Below are 25461 nucleotides of genomic sequence, written 5' to 3'. Positions count from 1 at the left end.
AATCAACATCTTCAGAAGGAGACACCTTTCACATTTGACCGAAACTATGTCAAACCCTACGAGGTAATAAAAGAGAAACTCATATCTACACCAATAATCATTACCCTGAACTGGTCAGAACCTTTTATTATTATGTGTGATGCTACAAACTATGCGGTAGGTGAAGTTTTGGGACAAAAGAGGAATAATATATTTGGGGCTATTCATTATGCAAGCAAAACACTAAATCCAACACAATGCAATTACACTACAACCGAAAAGGAAATGCTGGCAGTTGTGTTTGCCTGTGAAAATTTTTTACCCTATTTAATGGAAAACAGAGTATATGTTTATATTGATCACTCTGCATTAAAATACTTCATAAAGAAGAAAGAGACAAAATTCAATTAATGAGATGGGTTTGACTGCTTTAGGAAGTCGATCTATATATAATGGATAGAAAGAGGACTGAGAACCAAATTGCAAATCATTTATCCAGAATCGAAAATACCTTAAAAGTAGAAAATACTGAAAACTTAAAGAGACTTTCGCAGATAAGCAATTATTTAGGGTTGACATCTATCAAACAAGACCTAGAAAACACATTACACCATGGTATGCAGATTATGTCAACTATATTGCAAGAAGTGTCTTTCCGTCACGAGTATCCTGGCAACAGAAGAAGAGGATAGCTCAAAAATTAAAAAAAATTACATTTGGGAGGATCCATATGTGTTTCGGCAATGTGCAGATCAATTGGTCAGAATGTGTGTAGCGGAGGAAGAGATACTTGACATTTTTCAAGGATGCCATTCATCTCCATGCAGAGGGCATTTCGGTAGAAAAAGGACAACCTAGAAGGTGATACAATCAGGATTTTATTGGCCAACTATGAACAAAGATGCCTATGAATTCATACAAGGATGTGATAGATGTTAGCAAACTGGGAGTATCTCAAAAAGGGACAAAATGTCATAAATAGGGATAATTGAGGTAGAAGTATTTGATGTTTGGGGGATTGGTTTCATGAGAGCATTTTCAAGCTTTTTTGGGAATCAATACATCATTCTAGCTATTGATTATGTTTCAAAATGGGTCGAGGTGGTTACTTTACCCACCAATGATACAAAATAAATAGTGAGATTTCTGAGAAAAAACATATTCACTAGGTTTGGTAAGCCGCTTGAATTGGTCAATGATGAAAGATCTCATTTCTGTAGCAAGCAATTTGAAGTTTTTTGGCTAAATACAACATAAGACACCAAATGATAATGACCTATCACCTGCAAGCTAATAGGCGAGAAGAAGTGTCTAACCGTGAAATTAAACATATTTTAGAGAAAATGGTGAACCCAAGTCGGAAAGATTGGGTAGGAAAGCTAGACGATGCATTGTGGGCGTACAAAATAGCATATAAGACTCCTCTAGGTATGTCCCCGTATAAGCTAGTTTATGGTAAGAACTGCCACTTACCAATTGAATTGGAAAAGAAGGCATATTGGACAATCAAAGAATTAAATTTTGATAGGGAATTAGCTATGAAAGAAACACTATTTCAACTACAAGAATTGGAAGGATTTCATTTTATGGCCGACGAAAACACTAAAATGTATACTGAAATTAGTAGACTTCAACACGATGCAAAGATCCGAAAACATGAATTTCGGCCTAGACAGAAAGTTTTATTGTTCAACTCAAGATTAAAATTATTTCTTCGCAAGCTTAAATCAAGAAGGACATGTACATACACCATACACCAAGTGTCTCCTCATGGGACAATAGAGTTGATCGACAAAGGGGGGCAGGTTTTTCTTGTAAATAGCGAAAGAGTAAAACATTATGCTGGAGGAATGAAAAACACATTAGTTGATGAACAAGTCTTCCAATGCAATACACTATGGGATTTAGGAGGAAAAAAGGGGATATTAACAAACGAAAAGAGTGATAGTGAAAAAACTAACTAAATTGTTGACTTCACTACACAATCGGAACACATAAGAATCTGGCTTGCATGTTGTGACACCCCTCCTGAATATCGCAACAATGGACAACATTCAGAACATGGGAACTGCTTTTGATGTCGCGACACCACTAAAGGGTGTGGCGACACCACTGCATAACTCTATTTTCTCAACTAAATATTAACTACTGACGTTTTTGTAGTTTAATTATATTAGGATTCTTGTTCTTCAATTTTTTCCTTAGTAGAAATAAATTATAACTCTTAAATACTTTATCATTTTCTTCTAATGCATAATTAGGTCACACTGATTCTCTTATTTTCCACCACCAAGAAAGAAATATCAATTTGCAAACGTAAAAGATCGTACAAAGGTTTTTAGAAAAAATAGATTACCGAACGGCCAAATTTAGTGTAAGTGTTTCAAGCCTAGCTATTGAATTCCAGGAAAGCGACATGGATAAATACTTGCAACAGCTACAGCTGTATACTTTCATCCAAAAGCAAGGATTTGATCCTTTAATGTGGAATTGTAAAGGAATATGGGAGAACCCAATAGAAAGAGAATGGACAAAATTTTGTTTGTCATCTGAAGAGCTTACAATAATTCCTATAGTGCAAGAATTTTATCTAGCATTGAAACAAAGGGAAGCAACCGAACCATTTTACAGGATGTGGTTTTTTTTGAAGGTTAGAGGGATTAATGTTTCGGTAATTGAGATGAGTATTTTCCAATTTTATGATGCACCATATTATTATCGCGACTATCTTTATAAAAAAAATTTGAAGGAATTCAAAAATATAGGCACGGAGAAAATACTGAGATTCTCAATGGAAGGGCAAGAGATGTGGACATATCAAACAGGAACAACAATACTTGAAACACTCAATCAAGAGTTAACGACACTAAAAGCCAAGATGTGAATGAAATTTTTCAGGCCAAGAATATGACCTACAGTAGCAATGTTCGAGATTAGTCCCATCCATGCTATTATAACTATGGGATACTCCAAAAGAAATAAATATGTATTGGTACGTGGATATACAAAATATAGTTGAATGTGCAAGAAATTTAGGAAATGGAATATTTTCCCCCATTTAATTACAAAATTGTGTAAAAGAGCAAGAGTTTCTATCGAGCGGTTGGATAAGACCATTAATCCCCGAAGGAGTTCCTATCGATCAATGGGGTAACTTCTTTCCTTATCTTTGTACGGGCTACATATTGAGGACAATGTGTTATCTAAAGTGTGGGGGGTAACATAGAAAATTTTTCTAAATTTTTATGTTTTTCTTTCAATTTTTCTTGTCAATTGTGTGCTTGAGCTTGTAGAAATACAAATGATTGGTTAGAAGCATGTATATAGGTTGCTTGTGTTTACAAATAAATTTGTCATGATGATAGGTGATTTTAAATATTTTACTATTAAACTACTAAGTTATATATGTTACACTATAAATAGGCATTAAGTAATCAACTGTACCAAATGATATAGAAAATACAAGGAAATGAGCATGCTAGTATGAATGATAAATGGTTGAATTTGAGTTTGTTTCGATGATTAAATTTGTGTATATTGAGATATTTAAGGGATGACCTAAGGCATTATTTGGAACATATCCAGAGCCAAAAAGCTTACCTATATTTATTCACCTTTAGTACCAAATTTTGAGCCTGTAAACACTTCTTGATGAACCTTAGTACAAAACCTAACCCTGAAATGTTAATTGTATTTGCCCTTTTTATTTGATCATGAACTACATGACTATAGACATTTGACCATACATTTTGATGGTTAAGTAGATACATCACAGCAGATTTTATAAAAAATAGAGTGAAATAGGAAAGATTGGTGTGATATAGGAACTATGGGTTAGCGTAAAGTGCAGAACAAAAGAAAAATTCAAAAAGAAAACCAATACATGTAGAAAAAGTTCTTAAAAAGCAAAAAGCAATTGTGAGTGAGATGAATTGAAAAAGAAAGTGACGAAGCCACGAAAATAAGAAAAACTTGTTCATTAGTACACAAAAACTCGTAGGTTAGTCGTAGTTACTATGTTATGCTATGATTTCTTATATGGAGAAACAAGAAAGGTGAGAGAAGGAGAAATAAGGTGGTGAGAAGGTAAGGGTCACTAACGGGGAATAATAGGGCTCGATACGATGTGTCAAACTATTTTTGTGTTTGTAGCCCTTTTGATGCTTATTGTTTTTAAATTCCATGCATGTCCTAAGCCTCAGAACGTTACAAGCCGAAAAGTCCTATGTGACCTAAATATCCTTATGCATAAATGGACATTATATTAAACAATTGTAAAAATTACTATTGGTATTTTGCTAGGATAATTAAATTACTTGTACGATTTGTTGATGGATTCCTATAGGTGAGGCCTTTCATGTTTGTACACTTTGTAATACACTAAACTTAGATGTTTGAGGTCAAAAGTGGTAAATCAATTTTTCATCATGGCAAAAATATTTGTAAAGATGAAATGTCTAAGTTATGTGCTTCAAATTCAATACTAGTATCATATTTGCTCAATGGCCGTCTTTTTTATCTCTTATTTTTGTTTGTGTTGCTAGAGGACAAGCAATGACTTAAGTGTGGGGGAGTTTGATCTGTCATAATACGGTGTAGCAAATTAAACTAATTTTCGCACTTTAGGAGCTGGAAAGCAAGCATTATCGTTAGGTTTTAATTAGGCTTTAGTAAGTTTAACTAAATTTAATAAAATGTGCAAATTGTGTCTTTATTAACCTTAGAGGCCGAATGAGGCCCAAAAGTGAGCTAATAAACTTTGTAAGTGTGTAGGAGACCATGAGATGGCATGCTAAACCGATACTGGTCACTATGTCACAACACAGAGGGTTCGATGTTGCAACATATGGAGCAGAACGGAGAATTTCCAAGATTGCCTTCGACTTCACGACACAACCTAAGGGTGTCATGACATATCCCTAAAGACATCTTGAAAAGGAGTATACTGACTTCTATGTTGCAACATAGGTCCTGATGTGTGGCGACATTGACTCTGGACGGGAATTAACACAAGCCAGGGGGCATTTTGGTTTGTACAATCAAACTTAAAGCTCGAGAATGTCAGCTAACCCTGATGACGGCCACTTGAAATCTATAAATAGGCTCATTTGTCACACATTATGAACATCAGTTATTTAGCTTTGAATTTCTCTTTTAATTTCAATTTCAATTTTCTCTTTTCTTACATTTTAGATTTATTTTCAGCTTGTTCTTTGTTTTATTTTTGAGAGATTTTATTTGTGGATACAATCAAACTTTATGGATTTGCTTTCATTCTAAATACAAATCAAAATTTTTCCAAGTCCCTCCACTTGATTTCCAAGTCTTTTTGTACCCTGCATCCAATCAATAATATTAGTTGATAGTGACTTCTAGATGAGCTATTGTCGGGACAACCTATTTAAGTACTCTCTAAGCTCATAAGCCCATATTTAGGAACTAGGCCTCTAATCCTCATCTTAATAGAAATAAATACATTTGGGTGAGGAGCAAGTTGAGGAATGGATTTGAGTTCCCAACACAGTGGTTCATTCCTCTCGAGTTTGTCTGTACCCATAGATAACCGCTAGATAATGAGCCTACGGAGAAACAGCTTGACAACCTAAAGTTGGACTGCTCCCTTGTGTTGGAAAATCTTATTATTGTGAGAAATGCTTTTCATTTCTGCATGGACAATCATCGCACAAATGGTTATAGGCCCACGGATATTGCTGTTGGAGTTGATTCCCAAGTCGTACACCCCTCTGACACGATGTAGCCTTACAACGCTTCTGATAACCTGGCCATTTTTTTAGTTGGGAGGAAGGAAGAACCCCCCCACACTTCTTCTACACCTTCTGCAAGCTATGTATGCACCGCTAGTCTATTCCAACAACATCAGCCACTAGTGAGTTCTTTGATGGTCATTGCATTCCTCGTATGGCTGACCCTAACATTTTTTTTCCAAGTTCTACCCAATATTCCACTCTGTCTCATATTTCTAATGATATGGGTGTGGATGCTATCATGGAAAGGGGGCAGAAGGTTGTTTACACAACTTATGCAAGGGTACAGACGATGTAACAACCTATTTTTTAGTGGTGTCAAAAACAATGGTTTCGAGACCACAATTCTGACAAGTGAATTATGATTTTTTTTTTTTGATGTTTAAAATATCATACTAAGGTTTTCTTCAAAATTCGTTAAGAAATCTTGATGTTTAAATGATTAATTGGGTGAAAATGACCAAATTGCAAAAGGTGTAAACGTTGAGTGCTATTAGTTACAGGGGTCAAATGGCTATGGAATTTTAAGTTAATGGACTTCAATGGAAAATATACCATTTAATGAGTTATTGGATAGTTATGGATAGGTTTTATTTAAATTTTAATGGTTTTAAAAGGTTAATTAAGTAATTTGGTAATTAAATTAAAATGTTAGTTAATTAAAAGATGAAAAAAACTATCATATTTCTCATTTTCTTCAAGCCACATTTGTTTCCACCATTAGAGAAGAAGGTTAGGTTTGGCCAAGCTCTTTTTGTTGCATCCATTTTTAATAATTTTTATGTTTTTGAGTTTGTTTTACCTTAATCTAGCTAGCTCGGGGGTTAATTTGCAAAACTGTTAAAGGTTGCGGGACTTTCCATGGATTTTTTTGAATGAGTTTAGATGTTAGTTGATAGATTATTAATCTTTGTTGTAAAATAAACATGTTTTGCTAAGTGATTTTTGATGAATTCTGGAAATAGGGATTAAATTGTTAAAAGTATAAACTCATGGGTTTTATTGTAAAATTTTGGTAATCATGGGTTGTTTCAAGGTTCTTTGTAACTTTGGTTAAGTTGGATTTAGGTTAAAATGGTTAGATTTTAATTTATGGGCTTAAGGACTAATTTGTTAAAAGTTAAAGAATTAGGGGTAATTTTTTAATTTTGCATAATTATGGATTAAATTGAATTCTATAAGTACTTAATTGAATGAAATTATTTATTTAGATTAAGATAAATGACAATCGGACTTAAATCGAGGAAAAGCTAAAGCTTCGGATTAGTTCGACTATACTTCTGCACCTTAATTATCGAGGTAAGTTCGTAAGAACTGCAATCGCTTTAATGTTAGCTAAATTTTATTATTTGCTATGTTGTTGTACTATAAATGAATTTATATATAAATGTATCCATGTTATGATGAACTAACGGGTACCGAGTCTCGATTGAACCTTAAAAATTCTTAGGATACAAATGACATGTCATTAGGGATTTCATGTTTCGAGTGTTGGTCTTGAATGTCCTACCGATGGTTGAGGTCCTACATCTGTTGTGGATTCTCCACAGCTCGTGTGACCAGCATTGTGTAACTTATATTCTGACCCATAGCTCGTGTGAGCATTGATGTAAAGGAAAGATTACAGTTATATGTAAAGTCACACTATGTGTGAGTTTTCCCGAGTATCTGATGTAATTCTAATTAGTTTAATAGGAAAGAAAAGGAAAGGAAATGGTAAGTATGCAAATGGAATGAATCATGATCTTATAATGATATTTATGGGCTAAATGATGTATTTACATATGGAAATTTACTTATCTTATGGTTAAATTCATTTGTATCATGAACAAGTGCACTAACTTGTAAATTGATGTTGTTGTTTAGGCTTATACTAAGCTTATGGAATTTATAATGATTTATTCTTAATCTATAAATTGTAAAAATGAAATGGTAAGTTATGTTTAAGTTTATACGAGCTTACTAAGCACTCGTGGCTTACGTAGTTATTTTCTTTTATTTTATAATTATCGGAAGCTTGATCAGTTGGAAGCTTGTCAGAGACCTATCACACCATCCATCAACCATTTTGGTAGTTTTGTGTATTTTGGACAAGGTTAATAATGGCATGTATAGATATTTTGTATTGATAGTTTATGGATGTGTAAATGGTTGCTTTGAAATGTTTATGTTTGGTTGGTGAACCTTAACACCTCACTAAGTTGTGTCTTTTTGGTCACTTTCAAGTGCATGAATAAGGTTCTTTTGGTATGTTGATGATGGCTTGAAAATGGTCGTTTGTGACATGTTTTAGCACATATTTGAACTAGGTCTTTATGCATGACATAAGGCAATGTTAACTTGATTTGGCAAATGATGTTTTGATGCAATTATGGTGCTTTTGGATGGCATATTGGTTAGGTGATTTAGGATGTTTGAAATGGTATGTTTATGTTCGTTTGAATGATGTTTAAACCCCTTGTTTGTGTGCCCAAATGGAATGGTTAGTTATGCATGAAATTGACTTGGAATGGCTTGATTTTAGGTAAATTTATGGATTCACACGACCTGGTGACATGACCGTGTCTCATTTGAAAGTTTCTTAGTTTTTCAAGTTAGTAAATTACATGGCCTAGCACAGGGCCTAGCACACGGGCGTGTGTGGCAACTCAAAGAGTTACACGGCCTGGCACACGGGCGTGTGAGACAACTCATTAAGTTACACGGGTGAGGAAACAGGCTAAGGTGATGTCACACGGCCTGGCCACATGGCCATGTGACCCCTATTTTCCAAAATTTGGCAACTTTTTCTTAAACTTTTCATTTTGTTTCAAATTAGTCCCGAATTACTTCTATGACATTTGTAGGGCCTCTAAGACTCGATTTAGGGACAAAATGCATGTGATTGAATGGATTATAATATATTTAGTTTGTTTAAATATTATGATGGTAAATGTTTCTGATTGTACAGTAATGCTCTGTAACCCTAATCCAGGGATGGAGACGGGTTAGGGGTGTTACAAACAGATAGTAATAGCCATAAGAGGCTAAGGGCTGAAGGGGGATCCCGAAGTTCTAAGGAGACCAGTGGCAGTAGGTTGGTCTATTGTAGGTGAGGCAAGAAACCAATTAGTTTCGAGAGGGAACTTACTCACCTTATCCTCCCTTCTCATCCTGAGACTCAAATAGAGTCTGCCACTCTAGTGGACTTGGCTTTTCTTGCCCAAGGTCCGTCTGATGAGTCTGCTACCCACAATGCCCTTTCTACACTATCGTCTATCCTTTTTGGATCAAGGCAATATTCCTCTTCTTTTGGCAGGACATCCAAACTACTCCCATGGAGGAACCTCTTTACTGTAGGTCAGCATCCTTTCTTCTCAACAGAAATCAGCCAATGGTGGAAAAGGGGCCTGCCTCAATAGCTGAAAGAATGTGCTCTCCCCTCTTCCTCTGAAGGTCGCAAACCATCTCTTTTAGAATTGATGGACTCCTACCAAATTGTGGTGAATGAATGCGACTTACTTGGCTAGGCCCTCCATGATCAATGTAGTGGAAGTGAAGCTAAATGGGTTCAACTAGAGATAACCCTAGCTTCTCGAGACCAAGAATTAGCCCATCTTTGCCAATCTCAAGATGTTGCAGCTCTTCAAATTCAAGAGTTTGCCGAGACTGTCTCCAGCTAGGAGTTTAAATACAACTCGTTGAAAATGGAATTTGAGGGTAAGGTTCACCAGTTGGAGGGCCATATCAAGGCACAAAAGGAACGTCATTTGGTGGACTTAGAGAAGAATCAAAAGGAAAACAACGAAGCGCTAGAGCGGTAAAACACAAAAACAACGATAAGAATAGAAAATTATATTCCCAAGTTGAGGTCCAATCATATCCTACACCTAAGTTGTCGTGGGCACCTTTGACGAGAACCAAATAAACTTCAACTGTCAGTATTGATTTACCAACAATGATTTGGGCTTCGACGTGATGAATCCCTTTAGGCTGAATGAGAAGAGTTTCAGAAGAAGTGAACAAAATTTGATGACCTCTTCTACCCTCTAGAGCTTGAGCCAAACACTCTTGTCCCTATTGAGGAAGCTAGTGATGATAAGGAGGAAGACACTGAGGATGCAGTTGATCTGTCGACTGGGGATAATGTTTTATTTGTACTTGTACAGGTTCCCTAATTAATGAAAATTCTCATCCTTTAGTTTCCATGTCTTTTATTCCCACTGTACTCATTTTTCTTTTTGTTATCCCCCAGCATAACAATCACCAATTCTGCACTTATCCTCATAATATTTATTAACTATTAACAACACTAAGGGGAAAATCTAGTTTTATTGTAGCATGCATATAGGGGTCATGCCTTAACTTCCTATGTCCAGAGGATCGGCTAAATCAAAGCTCTGACACCACTAAATTTGTAACACCCTAAACCCGACCCAATCTACAAGTTTGGGTACTAAATGTCACAACAATTCAAATATATTGACAAAATTTTATCTAAATTTACTATGTACTTAGGCAACCTAACTTTCCAACAATTAACTACTGCTAAGTCTCATTTTATACTAAAAATAAATTCTTACAACTTTGGTTCCTTAAGTACACATGACAGTTATTTACAAGTTTTAAATTAATGGTCAAATTACAGACACAATCATTTGAGACCCTCAGATGTGGCATCTAGGGGTGCCCCTTTATATACATAATTCTGCTATCATGCCCAACTCTTAACTCTAGCGAAGATTGGCTTGGTCCCTCCATTTGATTTCCAAGTTTTTACTTACCCTGCATCCAAGCAATAAATTTTTATAAGTTTGAAAGAACTTAGTGAGGTCTATTCATACAAATTTATAAATGACTATTTAATTTCTAAGAAAAGGATATTCTATGTACAAAGTTAAACTCCCTGGATTTTGTGGGGGAAATCTGTGAACTTAGTTGACGTAACCAATGCTTCAATCACTCTAACCCAAATGTTGGTGGGTATAGTCCTTACTCTTTTCATAACCATGTTCTATCTAGGTATATTCTCATAAGGTTCTTACCCCCATTAATTCATTTTTTCAAGTTTCATTATACCCTTCTTGATATGTTTCAATACTACCTCATATTTGCCATTGTGGCCTACGACAACTATTGGTGGTTATTCAATTAATTACCTTGACCAAGGGCCCTTTAACTTAATCTTTTTTTTCCTGAATAAGGTTTCTTTTAGAGAACTTAACTATAGTGTTTGGCTAAGTAACACCCTCTTTTTTATTGTGGACTCGTGCCTTAACTGTAACCCCGTAGTACTTATTCTTTTAGTCTATTCCTTTAAAATACTCCAATAGATAGGTAGTTCCCAACATACTATCTCTTATTCAAGTATCCCTTGATAGTTTCCACCCCTGGTAAACCTACAAGATCTTTTTAGTGCTTCATGGCCCTGATAGACTTTCCTTTCTTACTATTTTCTGATAGACTTTATTGATCATTCAGCCTTGAGCTGACATTTCCTCCCATGAATATCGTTTTTGTCTGGTCATTCTTTTAGTTACCTGTTTGTCGATTTCCAAATCAAGATTGTATCCTATTATTGCCTATTATGTATCTGCTTAAACAATGTGGGATCCGCAACTTCTATAGCTGACTATTATTGGCAATACATCACGTTTACCATCTTGTCTAAGGAATCTTTCCCTCATTTCACACATAATTGGGTTAAGACCCTACCTTGGCTCCACTCATCATTGCCTTCAGCAACTCCCCTTATTATCCAATAAGCATGTATTCCCAAATACGCCAAGTCCATTCTTTCTTGTGACTTGTCATGCAAGTCACACCACAACTTCTTCTTTATACCATAGCGGGTCTTTTGGTTTATCAATCTACGGACTCAACATGTTGCCATAGTTGAGCTATGGTCTTACACATGTAACCCCATGTTTAATGTCCTGGTGGACTCTATAGGTTGTCATAGTCGAGCTACGGGCTTACACCTTGTAACCCCATGTTTAACATCTTGGTAGACTCTATTCGTTGCCATAGTCAAGCTATGGTCTTACACATGTAACCCCATGTTTAATGCACTGGCAGACACTATAGGTTGTCATACTCAAGCTATGCTCTTACACCTCGTAACCTCTTTTAAGGTGTCACCCCGAAGGACCTTATCGTTGTCACAGTGTCACTCAATAAAGTCGATAGACTATTGTCACAGTGTTTCTCTAATGAGCCGGTTTATAACATTCCACGATGCAACCAAACTCCCTTGAATTCCCTTAAGAATCTGCTCATTCCTCCATTCTGCTACTTATTCCTAACTTCATCTACCCTATCAAGGTAAAATTCCTCCGTACTCCAACACAATATTAACAAATATTTTCATACATTTCATTTCACTAAATATTATCATAAACAGTATTTCATTCATCTATTTGTCAAGTAACAACCAATATCATTCATACACCAACTACTCATTTTTCATAACCGTACACAACCATGGTTCTAGTCATGACTTAGAATAGACGGGAATATAGTTCAAGTAAACAACATAACATCATCAATCACCCAAAAGTGGAGTTCAGAAGCTCACCTTAAATCTTTTCCCCTTGTCAACATAGCTAGTCTTTACGCCAAAGCCTCTTTCGTCATGGCAGCTAAGCATGACAACCGTATAAATCAGTTAAATTGAAGTCACATAAACCTTAACCTAGAATTCATTAAACAGAAACTTATTAGGAGCCATTGTCCTCTTTCTTTCTCCAATTCTCAAGCACAGAGGGTTAAGAAGCTTACCAAACTCTCTTAGCCAATCGCATGAAACCATTATGTCTCCCACTATGGAACTAGACAATTCCATCCTAACCAAACCAGAATTAGAACTTAAATATTTAATCAACAATTCACAATTTTTCCCAAAAATTTTGGTAGAGTCCGCCAACTTACCATGCGTTCAATTAGGTCCCAAAATTCATTTAAATTTGAGTCCATAAAGATATCCGAGTGTGACAATTGCATAACCCATTCGTTAGGCCGGTAGCTCGGACCATGGACACGCACCTTCAACACATGATACTCACCTTGACCATATTAAATTATTGCATTAGTTAAAATCTTCCAATTAAATAAACAAATGACGTGCAACTTTATAAATGTACCTATGAATAACAAAAAAAAAATTTACCGGCACATTAATCATCATTGTTGTGTGATTGTTTACTCTAATCAAAGAACTCATTTCAATATCTGCACAAACAATAAAAATTTTAGTCATCGACTAAACAAATAAACAATATACAAATAATGAAAATAATTTTTTTTCTTAATTCATTTTCGTAATTAATATATTTTTTGTAAAATGTAAATTATATTTTAATAATAAAATATACAAATTATTATTACAAAAAAAAACATACACTACTAAAACTATCTTATTATATCCATAAATCTTAAACACAAATCTAATCTTTAAAACAGAAATATAATATTAAAAGTTATATCTAAAATTAACAATAATCTAATCTAAAATATAAAAATATATCTTTTTAAAAATTCATTATTACAAAAAAAATTAACATACCTTAATAATTATTACTTTCTATTCCTAAAACTTTAAAAGAAATAACTCTCTTCCGAAATATACTAAACTCTTTTTCTTTTCCTAAAACTCAAAATTTTTTTGCCAACCTTTATTTTCTCTTCCGGTGGTGTGGGGTAAGGAGACCAAACCCCCTTTTTATACTAATCAGAAAATGCCTGAAAATTGAAAAGGAAACAAAAAAAAAGTTGGAAAGCAAAAGAAAAACAGGATCCGTGACTGTACTGGTCCTTCTTTCTCTTTTGCTTTTCAAGGTTTTTTTCTTTTTCAGTTTTTTTACCAACAGTAAAAATATATTAAAAAATATCGTCAATGTTGGCTGACACAATAGTGGCACCAATAATTTTTTTTACTCTGGTATACCCGAAGAAATACGATTATTTTACTAAAAATACATACCAGTTTCGCTTGACACAAAAGCGGCACCAAAAAAATTTTTTTTTTTAAAAAAAAAACTAATTACTCTGACATGATTGGGAAGAAAGTGGGGGTGGTGCCACCAGTTGGGTACTGTAGTCTTTGTTTATTTTCATATTTAATTTTTTTACTTGTCTCATTTTGGTAACTAATTATTTTTTATATTACTGGGTCAAAAAGTTGAAATAGAGAAATACAAAAAGAAAAAAGAAAAGTTAAATTGTTTTCCTCAAGTTGTACCTTTGTTAATCAAACTGTGAAGTCTATTTTTTTAAATAAAAGGTTTAACTCATAAAACGGTGCCTAAACTACATCATTTTTCCAATTTTGGTATCTAAATATTTTTTTGGTCAAAAGTGGTACCTAAATTATTTTTTTCCCCAAGTTAGTACCTCTGTTGTTAGTCAAACTATTAAGTCTTTTTTTAAAAAAAATAACCAATTAAAAATTATCACGTATAAAAAAGACAAAAAGTATTATTTTCTTTATATATATTTTAAAATATAAAAAATAAAAATATTTAAAAATAGAGAAAACTTTTTCAGCTAGTTCAACCAATTTTTTAGCTTGATTCAACCCTTATCTTTAGACCAATTCCCGATCCAACCGGTTGATCCAATTTGGTTCTAAAAACAATGGTTTTTATTTATGAAAGAATTTTTTCAATCTTGCCAATTCGAGCAATAGGGGTTGAAGTTCAAAAATAGAATTCACAAACATCTCAAACTTGAGTGAGCCAATTTTGAGCATTGTTGGTATTGCTAGACAATATAAAGGAAGAAAAAGAAAAAGAAAAAATTTTATTTTTTAAAAGTTTATATGACATGGCAATCTATTATTGGTCGAACTTTTTTTAACGAATATCACATTTTAGTGTAAAATGGGCAACGAAATAATAGTTTAGGTACCACTTGTGATAAAAAAAAAGTTTTGGTACCAACTTAGGAAAAAGAGTATTGTTTAGGTACTAATTTACAGGTTAAACCTATTTTTTTACAAACTTAATGGTTTGAATAATAGATGTACCAACTTGAAAAAAAAAATTCAGTAACACTTGTGACAAAAAAAAGTTAGGTACCAATTTGTATATTAAGCCTAAAGAAAATCCAATATTAACATTTTAATGGGAATAGTTAGGGCTAGTTTTTAGAAATATGTTGAAAATAACAAAAATGAAAAAGTATGCTGGAAACTTTGAAATTTACCGATCTACACTGTTTTTGGAGAGAGAAAGGAAAACACGTCTTATAGGGCACATTTTCCTCTTTCTCTTAAAAATGCATTCTACAAGGCACGTTGTCACTGTTGCATTAGCGAAAACGTGCCTTGTAGAACGCATTTTTACTTTGCTAAAAATTATTTTTTTTTCTTTTTTTTCTTGCGGTTAGAAATTAGAAGTTTGTAGATTTATTTTTGTCTGTGTTTGTGATTGACATTGTTATAGTTTTAATGTATGTTTGAATCTATGGTGGTGTCGTGGACCTGGGTGACCTACAAATTTTATCTGTCATGTGAGTATGGAGTCATCACCCGTGAAGCCAGATCGCATTGCAACTCAAAGTCCCAATTGACGGTGATTATATAGTCTCGGGTTGAAGTGTAACTAAGGCTTCAAGTTTACAAAGGTTATGTTGTCAAGGGATGGAGCAAGTTTACAAAGGTTATGTTGTTAATGATTGAATTGTAATTCATCCATTGGTAAACACTAACTTATTCGTTTATTCATTAATTTTTTTTTTTGTAAATTGTAAGTTAATATTAATTATTGAAGTAATATATATTACAATACGCAAGCCAAAATTTTAATATTTTATTGTACCTTGTCAGCAAATCTTTGTTTTTTGAAAATATTGTAATTAACAAATGGATGAAGAAAAACTTAAATGAAAACACGGACAAAGAAATGAAAAAAATGATTCAAACTCACCATACGATATGGTACAAAGCAAACCAATTTAATAAATTTGTTTCGTAGATTGTAAATAAGTGTACATTTGGAATGTAAAACAAAGTATACAATTTGGGGGAAATTAAAAATAACATAATCATTGGTGTCCCAAATGTGTGCCACAACCAAGTGGGCGTCGAGCACCTTGGGTTGGTGGTTCCTCATCGACTTTGTCTTCATCTTTACGTGCACATTAAGTTTGATCGCCATCTTCATCTCCTTCCTGTGTGGTTGACTAGTCTGGGTCATAATCGCCCATCGTACATCCCCAATGTATGATTTGGTGGTTACGAGGATAACCCACCTTGGTAGAACAATGGTGTTAGGGGCGTTTGCGACACTATCGACGAATAACTGTATAGTGTCACATAGGACAATTTAGATAAAAGGTGGGAATTGTTAGCGATACCAGATGCATCGATGTTGCTAGCGGCATTGGCATGTAATATGGTACAGTGGGTGGCAGTCATGCAAGATATACCCCAGGAGAAGGTGTTGATGCAGGGAACGATTGTGCGTGTTGTGGTGCTTGTGTAAAATAAATTGGTGCTGAAGGTGTTGATGCAGGGAATGGTTGTGTGTGTCGTGGTGCTTGTGTAAAATAAAATGGATTAGCACTAAAAAAATATAAACCATACTAATCGGAAGGTTGCAAGATAATCGGGTTCTTGTGTGGAACTGGAGCAAATATTGATCTCCTTGTGGCATCTTCTCAACCTAGGATTGATGGGCCCTCATTTTGGCCTCCTACGGTGACGTTGCCTACTTTTTTTCTGAAGCCGGTAGTAGATACAACTTATGGTTATGCTTGAATCAATCAATGTAATCTGGAGATATCGCCAACTCTAGTGTGAGAAACGGTTCACGCATTAGCAAGTAATCGTACCTACACTGCCAAATCTCGATATGCTTCTTGTGGAATGTTGGCCTATCTTCCTCACATCTCCCTGCCACAAGTTGATATTATGCAGGTCATCGAGCTCCTAGGGTGGCAGTGAAATAAGTTGCATACACCCAAACTGTTGCATCGCTCAGTCGGATTCATGTATCTCGAGCATTGCAAAAATGATCAATGGCACTTTGATATTCTAGATGTTGCGATTGGCTAAAAATTTAGTTAGGATGCATTCTTGAATCCCCAAATCCGCATATGACATCCATACAAACTGTAGTACGAATTTATAAATTTTAGCACATGCCTAATATTTAATTTCAAATCTTGGAATAAAAAATTGATAACTTTGAAATTCATAAACTAATCTCCTCTTCGATTTGTTCATCTAAAGCTAGTCATATATCATCGAACTCAGTCGGTATACCTTTGTGTTTCACGGGGTTGTTCCACCTATTAAAATAATATGTGATTTCAAAATTATAACAATAAAAAATTAAAATGATAATGATACTATCAAATGAATTTTACCATATTACCAGTGGGAACTCATAAGGGGCTCCACTCGATGGCGTAAAAATAGTAGTCGATACCAAGCCCACAATTGAAGAAAGAGCATACAACTGTCGATTTTAACTTTTTCTGGTTTCTTCACTCGACACATTTCTCAATACAATGTCTTCAGCATCGCTGATCCCAACTAAGTCATCCCGCTTCTTTCAAGTCAGCTAGTAGTAGTAGCCACCTTAAATGTACCAAATTTCGTGATTTATCTAGCATGAGCTGACCCCCTGATTAACCTCAAGATGAATGCGCGCGTAAATTGTTTTTTTTCAACATCACTCGGGGGAAGCCTCGATAGTTTTGAAGTTGTCCTCCAACCATCTCATCTTGATCCGACTATCCCTAAACTTGTCTGTCACCTTCCCTAGTAATTACTTGCATACTGCACTCCAATCAGCACTAAGCATTGGCCCCGTAACGACTTCCCCATCGACTGGTAGGCTGAGTTGTAAACTAACATCCTCGAGTGTAATTGTACACACACCACATGGAAGATGGAATGTATGCATCTCTAGTCTCCATCTTTCGACCAAACACTAATAAGTAAGGGATCCAATTTAGTACCTTTGAGCATGCGAGCCACGTATAAAAATCATTCATCTCACAAGTGTCCATAAATGACATTCAATGCCCTTTAACTTAAATTATTTATGTATGTATCCAAAATTCAATCTTTGGCCTGAGTATATAAACATAAAATAATAACAATGTTAACAGTATAATAATTAACTATTTAAAATTAAATAATTTAATAATATATTTTCTTGCCATTTGTAAGTGAACGTCGAAGATATGCTTGACATCCAAACGAATAAACTGGTTTATTATTTAAAACTTATAAGGAATAAAAAAAATCAAAGAGAATAAAATTCAGAAAAAGATTTTAAAAAATTAATTGAGAATTGAGAATTGAGGATTGACAATCGAAAATCGAAAATCGAAAATCGAAAATCAAAAATCAAAAATCGAGAACTTAGGATTGAGGATTGAGTATTGAGTTGAAAAGAATAAAGTTTGGAGGGGTTTGTATAGGGAAAATTATAGTTGTTGAACTCCTATTAGCAATTTGAAAAGTTACTGTTGGAATAGTTATCGTTAAAAGGAAAATGCATCCTGTAGGATGCGTTTCTATTCTCACCCCTAAAAACGTGTCCTATTTGGCACGTTTTCATTTCATTGCTAGATCAATGAAAATGTACCCATTAAGACGTATTTTTTCTTTCTCTCTCCAAAAACAACGTAGATTAAAAAATAAAAAAAAGCATACTTTCTCAGTTTTTTAATTTCAAAATATTTCTAAAAAGTAGCCGAATAATTAGTGTCCCCAATTTAAACCTAAATAATAACATTATTATAAAAATAGAATAATCGTGCTAAATTAAAATATAAATATCAAACCTTAAATATATATTAACATAGTAGAGGAATTAAAGTTAAATTTAACTTATATATATTAATTATATACCTCCATATACACATTGTTTGTGGAATTAGGAGTTCGTGCATGCCACTTGTATGTTTTTAAGAGATCAACCTTGAAAGTTGTAGTGGGAGGCTATTAGTTATGTTGTGGAATTTATCTCTTTATCATCTGTTCTTCAACCTCAATAAAGAAGCATAAGAAAGATCCTTTAATGGTAATATCAATCATTATGAAGAGAACATAGCTAGTAATGGCTTCCCCTAATGGATGCCATACAACAAGAATCCACCTTTCCTATAAATGACAAAAGATGTAAGGTTTTTTCACATAGATTCTCTTTTAGCTACTTTTCATTATATGATAGAGTTACCCTACTTTATTCTCCTTTCTCAACCCATTTTATTAGCCCACCACCATCACTCCTCTTTGCCCTCGTATACCCATTGACCTCTTACCCATTTTGTTGATTCACCATGGTCTCCATTACGTTTCAGGCAAACCCAGTCTTCGTCTATGTTTTCTTTCTTCTGTTTCTCGGTAGCCATTACTGTTTTTCCCAAAAAACTTGTCCAAGATGTGGTTCAATGGTGGTCCCTTACCCCCTTAGCACCCATCCTAGTTGTGGTGACCCTAGCTATTCTCTTCGTTGTGATTCTCAGACTCATAAGCTTTACTTTGATGCCTTAAATGGAAGTTCGTACCCTGTTATTAGAATCATGGCTTCAGTTTACCGCATGGTGGTTCAACCATCGCCATGGTTGACTGGTAAGTGTGTGACTCAAGATATGGGTGTAAGTGAAGGCATATGGTTAAACCAAACACTCCCTTTTAACATCACTCCTTCAAATACTATCTTTCTCCTTAACTGTTCCCCACGCCTTTTGATGTCTCCTCTAAATTGCACTCCCACCAGTCTTTGTCACCATTATTTGGAGAGCTCTGGACATGTTGAAGCCAAACGAGCATTGCAGTGTGCTGAGGGGGTCAATCCATGTTGCACCTTCGTAGCCGGAGGGATGCCGTCAGCATACAAAATACGGCTTCACAGTTCGGGTTGTAAAGCTTTTAGAAGCATCCTTCATTTGGATCCAGAAAAGGCTGCTTATGAATGGGAAGAAGGGTTGGAAATTGAATGGAGGCCTCCCCTTGAGCCTGTTTGTAAAAGCCAACTTGATTGCTTTGGGGCTTCAAATTGTTCACCTACTAGTTCAAATGGCCTCTCTCGTTGCCTTTGCAATAAGGGATACAAATGGGACACTGTCGTTGGGTCTTGCTTGAGAAAGAAGAAAAAAAGTAGAGTCAGCTTAAAGGTGTCCATTGGAGTGATCTCCTTTTTCACTCTAGCTATGGCGATTGTTGCAATTACTTCAAGGAAACGATGGAGAAATTATAACCAGGCAAAGCTCATGAAGGCGAGGGAAGACATGTTGAAGTCAAGCAATGGAGGGAAACCAGCTAAGATATTCCGTTTGAAGGAGGTGAAAAAGATGACAAATGATTTCTCTAGAAACAGGTTCTTAGGGAGTGGTGGGTTTGGGGAGGTCTACAAAGGCGAGCTTCCAAATGGGGATATTGTGGCAGTCAAGTCGGCCAAAGTTGGGAACATTAAGAGCACCCAACAAGTTCTGAATGAAGTTGGGATTCTCTCACAAGTCAACCATAAGAACCTGGTTAGACTCCTAGGTTGTTGCGCGGAGGCTGAGCAACCATTGATGATCTATGAGTATATCTCAAATGGGACCCTAAGTGATCATTTGCACGGAAAGTACTCCACCTTTTTAGACTGGAAAACAAGGCTGAAAATCGCTTTGCAAACGGCTGAAGCGTTGGCTTACCTACATTCTGCAGCATACACCCCTATTTACCATAGGGATGTTAAGTCAGCAAACATACTTTTAGACTATGAATTCAATGCAAAAGTTTCGGATTTCGGGTTATCCAGGTTGGCTAGCCCGGGTTTGAGCCATGTCTCAACATGTGCTCAAGGAACCCTTGGGTACATGGACCCCGAATACTATAGGAACTACCAGTTGACTGATAAAAGTGATGTTTATAGCTATGGAGTGGTGTTGCTTGAGTTACTGACTTCCCAAAGGGCCATTGATTTCTCAAGAGATCAAGATGATGTTAATTTAGCTATTTATGTTAATCAACGGGCCACCAATGGTGCGATCATGGAAGTTGTGGATCAACAGCTACTTAAGGATCCCTCAGCTGATATGTTGAAGAGTTTTAAACTTTTCTCAGACCTTGCATTTGCATGTTTAAGGGAGAAGAAATCAGGTAGACCCGCCATGAAAGATGTTGTCCAAGAACTCCATTGCATCATTCAGATTATAGATCAAGAAAATGTTTCTAAAGAACTTAGCCAGGAGATTATATAAACGAACGGTAATATAATATATATGTATATGTACCTTGTTGTTGATGCCTGTAATTTTTGAATATTCATATATATGATAGCAAAAGGAAAAGTTGGAAGAGCTACGGGGAAAATGATGCTGAGAAGGACATTGGTTTTGAATATTGCACACAAAGGGAAAGTGGATTCCAAGGATTTGAGTGGATGGAAAGATGTAAAGAAAAGATCTGGGATCAGATTCTTGCTTTTTCAAAAGTATTAAATGACCAAGGACTAGGCGAGAAATTATGGGGGAAACTGGAATCTGTAAGGTTTTAGTTAAGGCTGTGTGGACTTAAAACCAGAACAAGAGAGAGAGATATGCATATTTATATATAGCTTTTATTGAAGGTAGTAGCTAGGTTTGTCATTCTAGAAATGAATTACCTAGATTTCTCATGTATAATAAATGTTCTCTCTCTGGTCGCATAGTGATGCTGGAAATATATTTGATATTATATATTTATAGAGTTTCTATTGCTTATTTTAATGCGAGTTTTGGTTAATTGGTATTGTCTAGTGATTTATCCAAAGGAAAATCATGCATTATTTATAAAATTTTGTACATAAAAAATAAAGTTAGTTATTATATAAATAATTAAAATTTAGTATTTAAAATAAAAATGATAATTTTTTTAATAGAAACATCATGATTTAAATGTAAAATGATTCAATATAAAATTTAAATTTTTATTCACTATTATATATAAGTTTATTCACTCATATTTTATTATAGATAATTAAAATATGCTTATTTTAGTTGATTGAGTCTTAACTAATTCGATTGGCATGAATATTATTATCGTTCGAATATACTAAAATGGAGGCGTTTCAAACTATGATAATTCACATGTTATGTGATCAACAAATTCGATTCGTTAATTGACCGTGGTTTTAGTATTTTTGGCTCTTTAAGATTCTGTAATTTAATAAAGACAAAATGCAAGAGCAATCTTAAATCCTAAAGACTATATATCATGCTCTTTCTTTACTTTAGCCAATAGAATATAGCCAACACCAGGCTAATGAACATCAAATTTACATAAAAGGAAACATTCTTTATTCTTTTTTATTTTGGAAAATGGGATTAGTCAAAAGCAAAAATAATTGCTTCCAATATTTTTGTTTATGATATATATATGTTCCATATTTTTTTCCCCAATGCTCCCTAGTGGTGGCGATTAGCAATCAATGCTCAATTGAACTTCAATTTTATAGCCAAAGTGTTGTTTAAAATCCTTACTCAACTCAACACAATTCTAATATTATAAAGCGAATAAATTAAGATAGTTAATATGATATAGGTGAATATATTATCTTTTTATTAATATTATTTCAATTAGAGATGTTCATAAATTAGGGTTTATTCAGTTCAATTTTATATTTTTTTCAACTTCGGTCCATTTTATTGTTTAAAAATAAATATATAAAAAATAATTTTATATTTATTTTAATATATTTATGATTTATTTTGAAATAAAAATATTTTTTTATTATTTTTAATAGTAAAACGACTAATTTGGACAAGCTAAGCTCGAACTCGAGCTTGAAATTTTTTGGAATCGGGTCTCAAGTCGACTCATGAACACCTGTAGTTTCAATAAATTGTTTTAGGTTTTTCACTATTTTTTATTTTTTATACATGTATATAAAAATATTTGCAAATATCTAATAATGAAATTAAACTAATCTCAAATATAAAATACTTATTAATTATATAAAATACTTTTCAATAAACTTCACAGATTGAATCCATCATTAAATAAATATAAAATAAAGAAATGTATGAAATTTTCGGATAAGTAGTATTTCATACATTAAACAATAGGATCATCTCATAGTAAAATCCATCCTTCAACAAATCCAAAATAATAATAATAATTAAAAATTATTTTCCTTCATTAGTTGATACACCATATTCTAACCAATACAAGCTAAATCGAGTGATATAAATAGATACAATCGTCATCAACCAAATTTTACACTAGACTAGAATCTAAAGATTGTTGTCTTACTTCCGAATGTGATACTTTAACTCAGTGGCGGAGTCAGGAATTTTTTTTTTGGGAGGGCTAGAATTAAATTGCATATTTTTACGATGGTAAAAATGTAATTTCATCATTTTAATAGTTTATATCTTTATCATTTGGGGGCAAAGTGCAATTTTAATATTACTAATTTAAAATTTTATAAATTATAAAAAGCCTAAATTGAAATTTTACTATTTTAAGGGGGTCATGACTACCCTAGGTCTCTTAGTGGCTCTGCCACTTCTCTAACCAGTATAGGAGTGCTAGTTTAAAATTAACCACCTTACTAAAAAGCCTTTGAGATGTTTACAAAAAATTATATTTACCCTTGAATAATAAATATTTATCTCTTTAAAATTTGAAAAGAAAAACAAATAAAACTCATTTAAATCTATTTATAAAGTAAATTTAAATAAATAATAATTTTTTGTGTTATTTATCATATATTTTATATTTAGTTTATTTTTCTTTTAAATTATAAAATGTTAGGCCTAAAAATATCGAGAGGGGGTGAATTGGTATTTTAAAATTATTTGCTAATTTTTCTAAATAATAAAGAAATAAAATAAAAGCTTGGATACTTCAATTTATAGTGATTCAACCCTAATTGTCTACCTCCACTATCTTAACTACCCACCACTAAGGATTTCCCAATTCATTATTAGAATTGATTCTTTTCAAGGAGAAGGTATAATTTTTACAATCCCTATCTTTTTCACAAGGCTTAGATATAGCATTTTCTCCTAACTTTTATGGCTAATTAGAACCCTTCTTAGTTTTTATGGCTTAACTAAAACCCTCCAAAATTACAATTGATGATATGAAAGAGAGTAAACAAAGAGATCTCTACGAGGTATGTGTTTACAAAAATTAAGCTCTCAAAGAAATGAAATGAGAGTGATAAAAGATCTAACAATAAGCTCCTAGAGATGAATTCTAGTCTTTGGAAGCATTAATTTCATGCTTAAAAACTGGCCCAGCAACGTATGTCTCAAGATACCAGAAAAATAGTTAGGACAATCATTAGGTTCATTTTCCATTCCTTATAGTTACTTTCGTTGTAATTTTTCTTAATAAATATATTAAGGGAGTTCGTGTCATTTTCGAATTGTACAATAAAACCATCCATTGTATTAATATTTTTGTATTAAGCAAATATTTTGAAAATTTTTGCAACATACAATATGCATTAAAATATATATGCATCTTACATTAAACCTTAAAAACATTTGTAAGTCGTTACAACGATATTTCCTACACCCATTAAATTAAATTACCTTGGGGATAATCTTAAGCCAACTAGTAAGAACATGTATTTCCATCTAATTAATAGGTATTCACATGTATTAATAATTGCTTCATGTTAGGCCATTATTTTAACTTATGTAGAGTTTCGTGGGAAGTTACTTAACTAGAATGATCTTGAGTGTATAACCATAAACTCAACATTTATCATAGCATGTACTATGAATGAATTGTCGGGGGACAATCTCAACAAATAACACGTATGACTAGTTGTCTTGTTAAAGGAAATCTCCTAAATGAAATCCACATGATAATTCCTACCTCAAGGTCGGCAAATTATCATGTCATCACAAGAGACAATTGATGGAAACCGTAGGTCTTATTTAGGGACCTTCTCCCACTCAATCTTTTAGAAAACATGCAAGATTTTTATTTTTAGTTTCAATCATGAATGTTTAATATGTCATGAGAAGTACACATGACATTTTTTCCTTAAGCTATATGATATGCTTATCGTAATATGCATGAACATTCTTTACATAAAAAGTAGAAAATAAATTGAATCTGACCAGCTAAAAGTTTTCATGATTCCATCTTAAAAAAAATAGATAAAAAGATTTACTATTATCATCCCAAAGCATTTTTTGGAAATTTTCAATTTTGAAGTTTTTAAATGTATTTTTATTTTATTTTTGAAATTTTTATGTATTTTTAAAATTAGGATCAAATTGGCATAATGTGTAAACATTGAATTTTTTTTAGAATTAGGACTAAATTGATAGAATGTGTAAAATGTTAAGAGGTTATATTTATTATTATACTCGGCCATGTCTGTAACACCCCAAACCCGACCTAAATGTTATGGCCGAATCTGGCAATGTCACATTGTAACACCCCTTACCCATATTCAACGCCGAAATAGAGTACGAGGCATTATCAGAACATATACACTTATAAACGTATTAAACTGAGTTATAAAATTTCATACAGATTAAAACTTTCAAATTATTGTCTTCGAATCGCTAATTAGGGCTTACGAGGCCCAATATATACTCATTCGATCCAAGCCTTATAGCTATCACCATTGTAATATATTAAATATTTAATATCTCATAAAGATTCGCTAATCTATCCCATATACTTTCACACAGATTAATTCACAATTCACAAGTCTTATCATTTCAAAGCTTATAAGACACATGTACATTTCTATACTAACTCGTATGAGTCTCATAC

At 33.7% G+C, this 25461-nt stretch overlaps 1 protein-coding gene across 1 annotated transcript; it reads left to right on the top strand.

The window, feature by feature from the left end:
• Nucleotides 1-18806: 18806 nt before the first annotated feature.
• Nucleotides 18807-21460, top strand: LOC107961886 (wall-associated receptor kinase-like 20). The gene has a single exon (XM_016898049.2). The coding sequence runs from the start codon at nt 19023-19025 to the stop codon at nt 20931-20933; it is 1911 nt and encodes a 636-aa protein (XP_016753538.2). The 5' UTR covers nt 18807-19022; the 3' UTR covers nt 20934-21460.
• The last annotated feature ends 4001 nt before the right edge of the window (nt 21461-25461 follow it).

This window comes from Gossypium hirsutum, chromosome D11 (assembly GCF_007990345.1).
Source record: "Gossypium hirsutum isolate 1008001.06 chromosome D11, Gossypium_hirsutum_v2.1, whole genome shotgun sequence".
Taxonomy (NCBI): Eukaryota; Viridiplantae; Streptophyta; class Magnoliopsida; order Malvales; family Malvaceae; genus Gossypium; species Gossypium hirsutum.
This window is presented reverse-complemented; position numbering and strand designations above follow the sequence as displayed.